At 34.9% G+C, this 14,695-nt stretch overlaps 2 protein-coding genes and 1 non-coding gene across 5 annotated transcripts; 1 reads left to right on the forward strand and 2 right to left on the reverse strand.

Annotated features, from left to right (window-relative positions):
- Positions 1–198: 198 nt before the first annotated feature.
- Positions 199–8,640, forward strand: zip-1 (BZIP domain-containing protein; the record flags this gene model as incomplete). 3 transcript variants are annotated; one of them, NM_001383010.3, is made up of 8 exons in its annotated part: positions 199–284; positions 336–497; positions 544–643; positions 4,159–4,248; positions 4,307–4,429; positions 5,114–5,349; positions 6,661–6,984; positions 8,000–8,638. In NM_001383010.3, the coding sequence occupies 8 exons, from the start codon at positions 216–218 to the stop codon at positions 8,285–8,287; spliced, it is 1,392 nt and encodes a 463-aa protein (NP_001369825.1). The 3 variants fall into 3 exon arrangements, with proteins under 3 accessions (NP_001369825.1, NP_499602.3, NP_001293607.1); NM_067201.7 differs by having other exon boundaries at positions 199–497; positions 8,000–8,640; NM_001306678.3 differs by lacking the exons at positions 199–284; positions 336–497; positions 544–643; ... (1 more) ...; positions 4,307–4,429; positions 5,114–5,349 and having other exon boundaries at positions 6,769–6,984; positions 8,000–8,287.
- Positions 958–1,084, reverse strand: Y75B8A.55. The gene has a single exon (NR_052799.1). It is a non-coding gene; the product is annotated as an Unclassified non-coding RNA Y75B8A.55 (non-coding RNA).
- On the reverse strand, positions 8,615–14,628 carry pph-4.1 (Serine/threonine-protein phosphatase 4 catalytic subunit 1). Its single transcript, NM_067202.6, has 6 exons — positions 14,522–14,628; positions 14,343–14,466; positions 14,159–14,284; positions 13,805–14,083; positions 11,672–11,913; positions 8,615–8,986 (listed from the first exon to the last, which is right to left on the reverse strand). Exons 1-6 carry the CDS (start codon positions 14,620–14,622, stop codon positions 8,857–8,859), a joined length of 1,002 nt encoding a protein of 333 aa, NP_499603.1. The 5' UTR covers positions 14,623–14,628; the 3' UTR covers positions 8,615–8,856.
- Between the last annotated feature and the right edge of the window lie 67 nt (positions 14,629–14,695).

Here is a 14,695-nt window from a genome sequence, read left to right on the forward strand (position 1 = left end):
TGTTACTCTTCCGTAAATCGACACAAATTGACTCTTTCCCGGGTCCCCAGATGCCTGTGTCTCTTCAACTGACTACACTCTTTCTGGATCGGTAATAGCTTAGCCTTTGTAGCATTCTCTGAAGTCCGATCCGATGACTCGTTCCGTTGTTTTTTTCCTGCAAATTTCCCAGTTGAAAATTCAATGCACACTTTTCAGAAAAGAAACTATCAAAAATGAACAATCAAAATAACAATTTCGTCGATTTCTCGGAAGATGATGATATGATGGATGCGGACTTTTTGGTAACTAGCCTTGAAAATGCGCCGCCTCATCCAATAACCGATTATTCGCAGGGAGTCGTCATACCGGATGACCTGATGAACGCTTCTCTTGAGTTTCAACGAACGGAGCCTTTTTCATTCATACCAGCCGAGGAGGATTTGGCTCCGATGGAGATTCTTCCGAATAATCAAGGGGATGTTGAAATGACGGCGGTGGATAAGAATCCGGATAAGGTATATTAAATAAGAGTTAGGCCCATGAATGCTTACCGGTTTCTAGGTATTGTTCGAACTTCGCGTCGAGACCCAAATTGAGCCAACTCTCAACTATATAAACGCGGAGAATGAGGCAGTTGAATGGGATATAAAGAGTTATTATGGTTAGTTGAATAACGGGTGTATAAATATAACGGATGTATAGTATTAATATATATATATATACAGTGCGTGCAACTTCTATAGCGCCCCCTATTTTTTTCGATTTTCAGTACTTTCCAAAATTTTTTTCGAAAAACGGTAAATGCCATTCGATTTTAAATGTCGAAAAACCCCCTTGTCGTAAATTGTCGTAAAAAACCCCTTGTCAAAAAATATGCGCTATAGAAGTTGCACGGTCGTTTTTAAGACTTTTTGACCTATAGTCCTCGCAGTGTTTGATATTTTTCGATAAAAATTTACGACAAGGGGTTTTTTGACATTTAAAATCAAATGGCATTCACCGTTTTTCGAGAAAAAAAAATTGGAAAGTACTGAAACTCGAAAATAATTGGAAGCGCGATAGAAGTTGTTCGCACTGTATATATATATATATATATATATATATATATATATATATATATATATATATATATATATATATATATATATATATATATATATACCAGCCGTGGCTTCTGGAGCTGACTTCTGGAGCTGAAAACCAATTTTTCTGAAACTACCGTAATCATACAGTACTCCTACCGTGCCACCATTGTACCACTACAGTACCCCAACTGCAGACTACAAAGACTACATAGACTACAAACTATGGACAAACGGAATAAGCGCTTTATATATAGTAAATGATAGTATTATATACTATAGTATTAATATATACATATATCATATATTATAGTATATATATATATATATATATATATATATATATATATAGTAATATATTATAGTATTAATATAGTATTAAAAAGTATGATATAAAAATCACCCGAAAATGGTGATAGGAGGAGTATAAGGGATGATTATCTCGAAAAATCATATATTTCTCTTGTCGGAAATAAATGTTAGCAACAGCAACATAAACATGATTCATACTTCCTTCGGAATTGCTAACACTTAAATTTTTTTCCCTGATCAATGACATTTATTACGATAAGCAGCATATGTGATCAATTAGCTGGTCAGCTATATAATTTATCATTAGGAATAATTGAAATTGAAAAACTTTAGAGCATTAATACTTTAGAGCATCACCGAAAAATCAGTTTTCAGTAATTTTTTTCCTAGTAAATTCGTAAAAATTTATTCCATTTTAAAGGCACATGATGTTTTTTCTGAGTGGGTCTCGTCACGATCTCTGTGCATGTGCAACATTTTTGGATATTAAAAGTTCGAAAGTGCACATATATAAAGCCAGGATTTATATGTATATGCGTGCCAGGCGTGGGCGGCAATAGGCAAATTGCCGGTTTGCCAATTTGCCGAAAATCGTGAATTCCGGTGATTTGCCGATTTGCCGAAAATTTTCAATATCGGCAATTTGCCAATTTGCCGGAAATTTTCAATTCCGGCAATTGCCGATTTCCCGGAAATTTTTAATTTCGGCAATTTTCCGATTTGCCAGAAATTTTAAATTTAGGCAATTTGCCGGTTTACCAATTTGCCGGAAATTTTAAATTCTTGCAAATTGCCGATTTTCCGGAAATTTTTAATCTCGGCAAATTGCCGATTAGCCCGAAATTCACAATTCCGGTGATTTTCCGATTTGCCGAAAATTTTCAATTTCGGCAATTTTCCAAATTTCCGAAATTTTTCAATTCCGTCAATTTTCCGATTTCCCAATTTGCAGGAAATTTTCAACTCCGGCAATTTTGCCGATTTGCCTGAAATTTCCAATTCCGGCAATTTTCCGATTTGTCGGACATTTTCAATTCCGGCAATTTTCCATTTTGCCGGAAATTCTCAATTCCGGTGATTTGCCCATTTGCCGGATATTTTAAATTACTGCGATTTTGCCGATTTGCCTGAAATTTCCAATTCCGGCAATTTTCCGATTTGTCGGACATTTTCAATTCCGGCAATTTTCCATTTTGCCGGAAATTCTCAATTCCGGTGATTTGCCCATTTGCCGGATATTTTAAATTACTGCGATTTTGCCGATTTGCCGGAAATTTTCAATTCCATCAATTTGCCGATTTGCCGGAAATTTTCAATTCCGGCAATTTTTCGATTTCCCAATTTGCCGGAAATTTTCAATTCCGGTGATTTTGCCGATTTGCCGGAAATTTTCAATTACTGCGATTTTGCCGATTTGCCGGAAATTTTCAATTCCATCAATTTGCCGATTTGCCGGAAATTTTCAATTCCGGCAATTTTTCGATTTCCCAATTTGCCCGAAATTTTCAATTCCTGTGATTTTCCGATTTGCCGGAAATTTTCAATTCCGGCAATTTTTCGATTTCCCAATTTGCCCGAAATTTTCAATTCCTGTGATTTTCCGATTTGCCGGAAATTTTCAATTCCGGTAGTTTGTCGATTTTTCGGAAATTTTCAATTCCATCAATTTACCGATTTGCCGGAAATTTTCAATTCCATCGATTTTCCGATTTTTCGGAAATTTTCAATTCCATCAATTTACCGATTTGCCGGAAATTTTCAATTCCATCGATTTTCCGATTTGCCGGAAATTTTCAATTCCGGTAATTTGTCGATTTTTCGGAAATTTTCAATTCCATCGATTTCCCAATTTGCCCGAAATTTTCAATTCCTGCAATTTGCCGGTTTCTCAATTTGCCCGAAATTTTCAATTCCGGCGAAATTGCCGATTTGCCGGAAAAAATCGTTCTCCCCCACCCTGTGCACCTTAGAATTATAAATATTACAATTTTCTACATATGACATCATACATCATATGAGCGAATCTTTAAAATTTGCCCGCCCGTGCTGAGATCGTGGCGAGACCCACTTAGAAAGCACCGTGCGCCTTTAAAGTAGAGTGGCGAATTAAAAAATGTTTTATTTACGAATTTATGATAGTTGAATTGGCAATTATTTTAAAGGAATTTAAATAATAGGAAATAATTGCTGATCGATTTTTGGAATTTACAGTTTTTACCGTTGAAAATTGAAAAAAATATATTTTCTTCCTCATATTTTTTTGCAATTTTAATTGTAATAAATCAGGTTTCATTCCTAATTAAACCAACTAATTTCACATTATTCCTCATAATAAATCAATCATTTCTGATTTTTTGACCCGTCGCTAATTGATGCCGAAATAGGCGAAAATAGGCGTGGTATTGGGATACTACAGGCGGACATATATATATATATATAAATTGATAAGAGAAATTGGCGGTTTTATAGACTAATAAAGTGGTGTTCTTTTTTGCTCATTCTTAATTCGTTGGTTCATTTTTAACTTAAAAAATTGCTGATAATTAGCGGAAAAAATGAATGTCTACATTTTTGTTCCTTTCCGGATACGGGAGACTGTTATTAAAACGGAAATTGGTTAGTCATCATGGTGCCAGGCTGTCGTCCCATCACAGTTTGATCTACAAAAAATGCGGGAAATTTTTGCCCAGGAAAATGTGACGTCAGTTGAAAAGTCTGCCGCATTTTTTGTAGATCAACGTAGATCAAACCGTGTTTCATCCGAATTCTAATTTTTTTGCAGATTTCGATAATCCACAACGCCCAGCACAAGCTGATGAAGCCGCCACATATCAGGAAAATGGCTACGGATTTGTTGATTTTCAGCCATTCGGTAAGGCTTAAAGCTTAAAGGCTTAAAGGCTTGAAGGCTTAATTTCCAATATTTTCAGCCCAGCAGCAGCAGCCTGCTTACAATGGGAATGAGCCGGAATTCTTGATCCAAAGAATGCAAATTACCGATGAGACGTATGCAAATGCTCATTTCCATCAGAATGAGTATGCGATTGAAGAAAGTGAGAAAATTTCTGGCAAATCGGCAAATTGACGAAATTGAAAATTTCCGGCAAACCGGCAAGTTGCCGGAATTGAAAAATTCTGGCAAATCGGCAAATTGACGAAATTAAATAATTTTCCCGTTGCCTACCCGCCTGCCTACAGGCATTGCATTAAAAAGGAAAAAAAACTAATTTTTTGCGTGTTGGTTTTCTTGGAAGATTTGAATTTCCGCCAAAATTTTTTTGCCAAAAAATTTGAATTTCCCGCCAAAAAAAAATTTTCAAAAACAAAAAAAAATTGAAAATTTCTGGCAAATCGGCAATTTGCCGGAATTAAAAATTTCCGGCAAATCAGCAAATTGGCGGAACTGAAAAATTCAAGCAAATTGTCAAATTCGCGGAACTAAACATTTCCGGCAAATCGGCAAATTGGCGGAATTGGAAATTTCCGCCAAACCGGCAAATTGCCGGAATTGAACATTTCTGGCAAACCGGAAATTTGCCGGAATTGGAAACTTCTGGCAAACCGGCAAATTGCCGGAATTGAACATTTCCGGCAAATCGGCAATTTGCCGGAATTGAAATTTTTGACAGATCGGCACTATTGCCGGAATTGAAAATTTCCGACAAATCGGCACTATTGCCGGAAAAAAATGTGAATTTTTTCAAAATTTTTTTAAATCCCAATTTTTTTCTTTTCAGAGCCCTCTCTTTTCTCTCCGTCTTCCACTCCATCCTACTGCTGCACAAGCGGTCCAATAAGCCCAGCATATACTCCAATTGGCAATAATGCAAATGCTTGTGCTCCAACGAGATCCCGCCGTACCTCCACAGCCAGCAACAAATCTGGTGGAAAAATCGGAAAAGTGGCGAAGCTCGGCGAGAAATCGAGCGGCGAGAAGAGAACTCGCATGACAAAAGCCGAAATGAGCCGATTGGTGAGCTTTTGAAGTGAAATTTTGCGGCGATTTTACATATGAATTTCCGTAAATTTTGCAAAAAGTAGCCTTGCCGCACATAAAAAGAGGCGGAGCCTAATTTTGCAAGTTTGCGGCACGGTTTTCCTCTTTTTGTTGAAGTTTTTCGTCCGAAAAAGTCAATTTTGTCAAAAAAGGAAAATCGAATTTTTATTCAAAACAACCAACAATAAAGGATGAAAAACTGTGCGGCAGGGTTGCGAAATTAGGCTCCGCCTATTTTTGTGTGCGGCGCCACGGCTTTCAATTTTTTTTTCATTGTTTTTTCGCGATTTTTCAAAATTTAAGTGTTTTTTCACTAACAATAAATTCAATTTTCCATGAATTTTGCAAAAAGCAGCGTCGCCGCACAGAAAAAGAGGCGGAGCCTAATTTTGTAAGCCTGCAACACGGTTTTCCTTTTTTGTTGAGTTTTTTCTTTCGAAAAAGACAAATAAAATCGAATTTTTATTCAAGAAAAACCACCAAAAAATGGAGGTAAAACCGTGCGACAGGGTTGCGAAATTAGGCTCCGCCTCTTTTTCTGTGCGGCGACGTTGCTTTTTTCCAAATTTTTGCAATTTTTTCTCGCTATTTTTCAGAATTTAAGTGCTTTTTCACTAACAATAAGTTCGATTTTCCGTGAATTTTGCAAAAAGGACGCAGAAAAATGGGCGGAGCCTAATTTCGCATCCCTGCCGCACGGTTTTTTGTTGATTTTTTCACATTTTCACACTTTCGTTAGAACAAAAAGAATAAAACCATGAAAATCAAAATTATATTGAAAATTTTTTTTAACCGTGCCGCAGGCTTACAAAATTAGGCTCCGCCTCTTTTTCTGTGCGGCGACGCTGATTTTTGCAAAACTTTTTTATTTTTATTTGGAAAAGTAGACGATGAAAAATGGATAAACTAAGAATTTTTGAATTTTTTCCATGAATTTTGCAAAAAAGAACATCGTCGCACAGAAAAAGAGGCGGAGCCTAATTTTGCAAGCCTGCGGCACGGTTTTTTGTTGATTTTTCGCTTAAAAAACTTTTGATTATGCCTGATTTATTCCCTTTTTCGAATTAAAATGTTAAACAGAAAAAATTTTAAAAATCAACAAAAAAAACCCGTGCCGCAGGGTTGCAAAATTAGGCTCCGCCTCTTTTTCTGTGCGGCGACGGTACTTTCTGCAAATTTTCAAAAAACTTTTGTTTCTCGGAAAATAATAACGCTGGAAAATTGATGAAACGACGAATTTTCAAATTTTTTTGGAATTAATAATGGTAATAAATTAAATAATTTCAGACAGAAAAGGAGAAGCTGGAGCGCAAAAAAGAGCAAAATCGTGCAAATGCCAAGAATTGCGTAAAAAATCGCAACAATAGCAAGGAAGAGCTCAAGCAGACGCTGGAAATGCTCAGAGAAAAAGTTCAAGAAGCCAAGCGTCAGAATGAGATGCAAGAGAATGGCCTATTGGCGGCCTACGAGACTAATATTTTCGCAGTACAGGGGAATAACTTCCCATATGGAAGCCTGGAGCTGTTTTACGATCAATTGCAAGGATCGAAAGCCGAGGCTGTCGAGCAAGTTCAATATGACAATAATGGAGAAGTGGTGCAGTTGGAAGAGGTAAAACATCGGCCACGGCCATGACCGCGCGGGCGCGCGGAGCGGTTGTGAAATTGATAAAATTGGAAAAAATTGGAAAAAAATGAACAAAAAAATAAATTTTTTTCTAAAAAAATCGAAAAAAAAATTTCTTAAAAAATCCAATTTTTATCAATTTTTGAAAAAATAAAAAATTAAAAAATACTTTATTTTTTATTTTTCATTTTTCACGATTTCTGATTTCTGGCTTTCCTCATGAATTGAAATGAAAGAGTTTTTTGCCGAACTAGGCCAGGCCATATCTGGGGTAGATTTACGGCGCGTTGCGTGTCGCGTCGTGGCTCGATTGTAAAACTAAATGTATTTGTCCGTGTGGAGTCCGGCAGGCGATTATCAATGGAGCGCGAAAAAAAATCCAATGAGGAAGGCCAGAAAGGGCCCGTGTGGGGATAGATGAAATCGGAAAACAATGGTTTGAAAATTTACAAAAAAATCAGTTTTTTTTTCTAAAAATATGAAAAATTGCCAAAATTTTAAGGCTTTTTTTTTTTGAAAAATCGAAAAAAATGTAAAAAAAACAAAACAATCCAATTTTTATCGATTTTTGATAATAAAAAACATAAGAAAAACTGGCAAAATAGCAACAAAAAAAAAGTAAAAATTTAAACTAAACAAAAAATCCAAAAACACTATCAAATATAGTTTTTTTTTAAATTTTTTCTTTTTCACGGGCTTCTGGCCTTCCTCATTGATTTTTTCGCGCTCCATTGACAATCACCCCCGCCGGACAACGTGTACTCCACACGGACAAATACATTTAGTTTTACAATCGAGCCGCGACGCGACACGCAACGCGCGCCGTAAATCTACCCCAGATATGGCCTGGCCTAATTCGGCAAAAACTCTTCCATTTCAATTTATGGAGGGAAACCAGAAATCCGTGATAAAAAACATAAGAAAAACTGGCAAAAAAACTTTAAAAAAATTTTTTTTTTGTGAAAAATCAAATTTTTTCCCCAATTCTCAACATTTTCAGGCCTTCAACAAAACCGAACAGGACTACGGACAATACACGAGTGTCAAAAAAATCGCAGGACTACCTCAAAATACGTTTGCTTCGAAAAAATCCCGTGCGAAGACGGCTTTCGAGATCGCCGACCATCAGTTGAATCTCAAAAAGGAGGAGGTTGAGCTGAGGGAGGCGAATGCGATTAAAGTGGTACTCAATCAAATCACAAGAGAACTGAACCGATACATGGATGGTGCCAAGCTTGCCGAGCAGCAGGCTTTTGATGAGAATTTCCAGCAATTTGAGCCAAGCTGAAGGATTTTTTGAGCGAAAAAAATATTAAAAAATTAAAAAATCTTTGAAAACTAGTTATTTTTATCCAAAATGTTATATTTAAAGCTTCAAAAATCCATTTTTTTCTCAATTTCTCACCGACCAATCAGCGACTTTGAACTCCGCCCACTCCGCCCACTCCACCTGATTGGTCGCAGCTTTCCCATTTTATCCAATCAATTGTATTTTACTTCGATTTTTTCTGTGAAAAATTCCATTTTCATGTTTTATTTTTTTCCCATTTCTCACTCCCCAAATACGGTTAATTGTTTTTTTTTGTTTCAAATCAAATCGGTTTTAAAAATGAATAGCATGAAATAAATTTTAATACTTTTTTTTGTCGAAAAAAAAATAAATCCGTAAAATTTGGAGGGGGGTGGACATTTACAGAAAAATGTGTGTGTGTGTGTGGAAAATAATAATTAAATATTGAAATATTTTTGTGGGAGCAAAAAAAAAAGGAAAAAAATGGTGTTTCGGCGATATAAAAGGGGGAGATTCTTCGGAATTTTTGGGCGAGAAAGAAATTTCGAGAAAATTTCGAGAAAAAATTAGAGGAAATAGTCGGCGTGCGGTTTTTTGGCCGGTGCTCCGCGATTTTCTTGTGGAGCAGCTTCGAAAATTGTGAATTCCTTGTTGAGATTCTCGTCGAGCTCGAGAATTGCCGCCACGTTGCCGCATCTGGAAAATTTTCATTAAGTTTTTTTTTACTGCAAAAAAAGCTCAAGTTTTCCGGGAAATTCAATTTTTCTTTTGAAACAAATTTTTGGGTTTGATCTACAAAAAATGCGGGATTTTTTTGTCCAAAAAATGTGACGTCAACACGTTCTTAATCATGCAAAATCAGTGCGTCACTTCTCCCGCATTTTTGTAGATCAAACCGAAATGGGACACTCTGGCACTACGTGATTTTGGCGGGAAAATTTTAAATTTTCTGGAAACAAATTTTGGCGGGAAAATTTAAATTTTTTGGAAACAAATTTTGGCGGGAAAATTCAAATTTTTTGGGAACAAAGTTTGGCGGGAAAATTCAAATTTTTTGGAAACAAATTTTGGCGGGAAAATTCAAATTTTCTGGAATCAAATTTTGGCGGGAAAATTCAAATTTTCTGGAAACAAATTTTGGCGGGAAAATTTAAATTTTCTTTTAAAAACATATTTTGACGGGAAAATTCAAATTTTTTGGAAACAAATTTTGGCGGGAAGTTTAAATTTTTTTGGAAACAAATTTTGGCGGGAAAATTCAAATTTTTTGGAAACAAATTTTGGCGGGAAAATTCAAATTTTTTGGAAACAAATTTTGGCGGGAAAATTCAAATTTTTTGGAAACAAATTTTGGCGGGAAAATTCAAATTTTCTGGAATCAAATTTTGGCGGGAAAATTCAAATTTTCTGGAAACAAATTTTGGCGGGAAAATTTAAATTTTCTTTTAAAAACATATTTTGACGGGAAAATTCAAATTTTTTGGAAACAAATTTTGGCCGGAAAATTCAAATTTTTTGGAAACAAATTTTGGCGGGAAAATTCAAATTTTTTGGAAACAAATTTTGGCCGGAAAATTTGAATTTTTTGGAAACAAATTTTGGCGGGAAAATTTAAATTTTCTTTTAAAAACATATTTTGACGGGAAAATTCAAATTTTTTGGAAACAAATTTTGGCGGGAAAATTCAAATTTTTTGGAAACAAATTTTGGCGGGAAAATTCAAATTTTCTGGAAACAAATTTTGGCGGGAAAATTCAAATTTTCTGGAATCAAATTTTGGCGGGAAAATTCAAATTTTCTGGAAACAAATTTTGGCGGGAAAATTTAAATTTTCTTTTAAAAACATATTTTGACGGGAAAATTCAAATTTTTTGGAAACAAATTTTGGCGGGAAAATTCAAATTTTTTGGAAACAAATTTTGGCGGGAAAATTCAAATTTTCTGGAAACAAATTTTGGCGGGAAAATTTAAATTTTTTGGAAACAAATTTTGGCGGGAAAATTTAAATTTTCTTTTAAAAACATATTTTGACGGGAAAATTCAAATTTTTTGGAAACAAATTTTGGCGGGAAAATTCAAATTTTCTGGAAACAAATTTTGGCGGGAAAATTTAAATTTTCTTTTAAAAACATATTTTGACGGGAAAATTCAAATTTTTTGGAAACAAATTTTGGCCGGAAAATTCAAATTTTTTGGAAACAAATTTTGGCGGGAAAATTTGAATTTTTTGGAAACAAATTTTGGCGGGAAAATTTAAATTTTCTTTTAAAAACATATTTTGACGGGAAAATTCAAATTTTTTGGAAACAAATTTTGGCGGGAAAATTCAAATTTTTTGGAAACAAATTTTGGCGGGAAAATTCAAATTTTCTGGAAACAAATTTTGGCGGGAAAATTTAAATTTTCTTTTAAAAACATATTTTGACGGGAAAATTCAAATTTTTTGGAAACAAATTTTGGCGGGAAGTGTAAATTTTTTTGGAAACAAATTTTGGCGGGAAAATTCAAATTTTTTGGAAACAAATTTTGGCGGGAAAATTCAAATTTTTTGGAAACAAATTTTGGCGGGAAAATTCAAATTTTTTGGAAACAAATTTTGGCGGGAAAATTCAAATTTTTTGGAAACAAATTTTGGCGGGAAAATTCAAATTTTCTGGAATCAAATTTTGGCGGGAAAATTCAAATTTTCTGGAAACAAATTTTGGCGGGAAAATTTAAATTTTCTGGAAACAAATTTTGGCGGGAAAATTCAAATTTTCTGGAAACAAATTTTGGCGGGAAAATTTAAATTTTCTTTTAAAAACATATTTTGACGGGAAAATTCAAATTTTTTGGAAACAAATTTTGGCCGGAAAATTCAAATTTTTTGGAAACAAATTTTGGCGGGAAAATTCAAATTTTTTGGAAACAAATTTTGGCGGGAAAATTTAAATTTTTTGGAAACAAATTTTGGCGGGAAAATTCAAATTTTCTGGAAACAAATTTTGGCGGGAAAATTTAAATTTTCTTTTAAAAACATATTTTGACGGGAAAATTCAAATTTTTTGGAAACAAATTTTGGCCGGAAAATTCAAATTTTTTGGAAACAAATTTTGGCGGGAAAATTCAAATTTTTTGGAAACAAATTTTGGCGGGAAAATTCAAATTTTTTGGAAACAAATTTTGGCCGGAAAATTTGAATTTTTTTGGAATCAAATTTTGGCGGGAAAATTTAAATTTTTTGGAAACAAATTTTAGCGGGAAAATTCAAATTTTCAGAAAAAAATTGTATTTTTTCCTAAAAATTATACTTTAAATGATAAAAAAGTGACCAAAAATTTTAATTTTTCGTCTTTTTCACGAAAAAAAAATTTCCGTTTTTTTTCCAAATCCATCCCGTACCGATAACAATAGTTGGGCGCCGACCAAACAGTGAGCACTTTCTCGTTGAAATGCCATTTATATCCTTCCATAACCAATTGATGAGCTCTACAGATCAAATCGACTCCGTTCGTTTCGCAAAACGTTTTCGACGCGTCCGCTCCGAATAGATAACCGGCTCCGCGTGGACTTAGGCCCCATCCAACATTTCCTTCTTCGGGGTCCGACCACAGTAGATCACACATTGGACCGTCGTGGGGAACCTGGAAATTTTCAGAATTTTTTTTCGCTTTTTTAGCACAAATTTATACGTTTTTCTATCAAAACGAACAAAATTTGATTAAAAAATTGATTTTTTTTTCAATTTTTGAGGCGGAACGGTGGTTTTGCAAACCTGCGGCGCGGTTTGATTTCTGTCGATTTACGGTGGAGTTTGTGCTACACGTGGATAAGCGTTTTTTTTTTTTTTTCGAATTGTTCTTCAGTTCTGTAATTTTTTTTGTAAACACTATTCAAAAAATATATATATATGGACCCAATTTTTAATGTTGAACACCAAAAAAAATTGGCAAAAATGGCCCAAAACTGTAAATTTACTATTAGAAAAAATTAAAAAATTAATCGACGCTTGTCCGTGTGTATTACAAAATTCTCCGTAAATCGAAATATAGCAAACCGCAGACTTGCAAAACCTTCGCCCCGCTGGAAAAAAGTGATTTCTCGAAAAATTTAACGTAAATTTTGAAATTTCGCTTCAAAATATCCGAAATAGTATCAAATTCAGAAAAATAAAAAGATTTTTCAATTTTGAATTCCCTCCAAAATGAGAACTCAAACTCCGCCCACTCCATCTGATTGGTTGAAAAGTGGGCGGAGCGAATCGCTGATTGGTTGAAGACAAAAATCGCGTTTTTGTGGTTTTTTTCTGATTTTGAGACTATTTTTTGAATTTTTTAGTATTTTTCGGGGAAAAAATCGAAATAAATGAAATAAAAATTAAATTGGTCGATTTTGATGAGAAAAAATTAGAAAAAAGTCTGAAAATTAAAAAAAAAAATTTTTAATGAAAAAAACGGAAATTTTTTTTTAAACGGAAATTTTCGGAAATTTGCCGATTTTCTGGTTATTTTCATTTTCGGCAATTTGCCGATTTGCCAGAAAATTTTAATTCCGGAAATTTGTCGATTTGACGGTTATTTTCATGATCGACAAATTGCCGATTTGCCAGAAAATCTTAATTCCGGAAATTTGCCGGAAATTATCAATTCCAGCAATTTGCCGATTTGCCAGAAATTTTCATTTTCGGCAGTTTGTCGATTTGCCGGAAATTTTTAATTCCGGCAATTTGCCGTTTTTCCGGCGAATTCGGCAAATTTCCGACTTGCCGGAAATTTTTAAATTCCGGCAATTTGCCGATTTGCCGGAAATTATCAATTCCAGCAATTTGCCGATTTGCCGGAAATTATCAATTCCAGCAATTTGCCGATTTGCCGGAAATTTTTAATTCCGGCAATTTGCCGTTTTTCCGGCGAATTCGGCAAATTTCCGACTTGCCGGAAATTTTTAAATTCCGGCAATTTGACGAATTGCCGGAAATTTTCAATTTCGGCAATTTTCCGATTTGCCGAAAATTTTTAAACATGGCAATTTTCCGATTTGCCAGAAATTTTTAATTACGGCAATTTGCCGATTTGCCGGAATTTTTTAATTCCGGCAATTTTTCGATTTGCCGGAAATTTTCAATTTCGCCAATTTGCCACAAATTTTTTAATTCGAACATTTGCCGATTTGCCAGAAAATTTTAATTCCGGCAATTTGTCGATTTGCCGGTTATTTTCATTTTCGGCAATTTGTCGATTTGCCAGAAAGTTTCATTACGGCAGTTTGTCGATTTGCCAGAAATTTTTAATTCCGGCAATTTGTCGATTTGCCGGTTATTTTCATTTTGGGCAAATTTGCCGGTTTGCTGATTTGCCGGAAATTTTTAAATTCCGGCAATTTGCAGATTTGTCGGTTATTTTCATTTTCGAAAATTTTAAAACTTTCCGGCAAATTCGGCAAAATGCCGGAAATTTAAAAAATTGTAATTCACCGAATTTTAACCGAAATTCAAAGCAAAATTCCATTAAAAACAGCATATTTTTTGCGTTTTACCTCCTGCTTCCGATCAATAACACGAATCTGATCCATAGTACTAATCGACGGGGATAATCCACCATGAACACAGAAAACCTTCCCATCAATTACAGCGGCAAGTGATAAGTAGTCGAAAACTTCGGTACAATGTTTCCAAACAGACGCATTTCCATATTTCCGAAGGCATTCATCATAGAACCCGTAGACTTGAGTAATCTGGCGACTTTCGTGATTTCCACGGATCAACATCATTCGATCCGGATAGCGAGCTTTCAGTGCGAGAAGTAGAAGGAATGTCTGGAAAAATATCGATTTTTTGGGAGTTTTTTTTGCAATTTTTTCGCCAGGAAAATTGCAAAAAAGCGGGGGCACCTCCACAGAATAGAAGCCTCGATCCACGAAATCTCCGAGGAACAAATAGTTGGTGTTCGGCACTGGTCCGCCGACTTTGAAGAGCTCCATTAAATCGTAGAACTGGCCGTGGATGTCTCCGCAGATCTGGAAATAGAATTTAAAATGGAAATTTTGATTTAAAAATCGATTTTATCCAACCAACCGTCACCGGAGAATCGATAACCTGGACGTTGCCCTCTTCCGCTAGGATTTCACGAGCTTTTGCGCAAAGTGTTTTGACATCTTGCTCCGCGATGAGCTCACATCTCATCAGCTTTTCTATGTGGCTGAAAATATTTTTTTTTTGTTGATATTTTATTGTTTTTATATCAAAACTGCTACCGATCCAAGTCATGAGTTGTTAGCTGGTCCGATGGGCCGGAAGTCGGTGAGTCGACACGTGAAAATGTGGAATTTGCAGAGTCGGTGCACGCCAGAGCCATTAAAAGCTGTAAAATACGTTGTAAATCGATTTTTTGAATTAATATTTAATTTAAAAACGAAAAAACGAAAAAA

Source organism: Caenorhabditis elegans, chromosome III, assembly GCF_000002985.6.
Source record: "Caenorhabditis elegans chromosome III".
In the NCBI taxonomy this organism is placed as follows: Eukaryota; Metazoa; Nematoda; class Chromadorea; order Rhabditida; family Rhabditidae; genus Caenorhabditis; species Caenorhabditis elegans.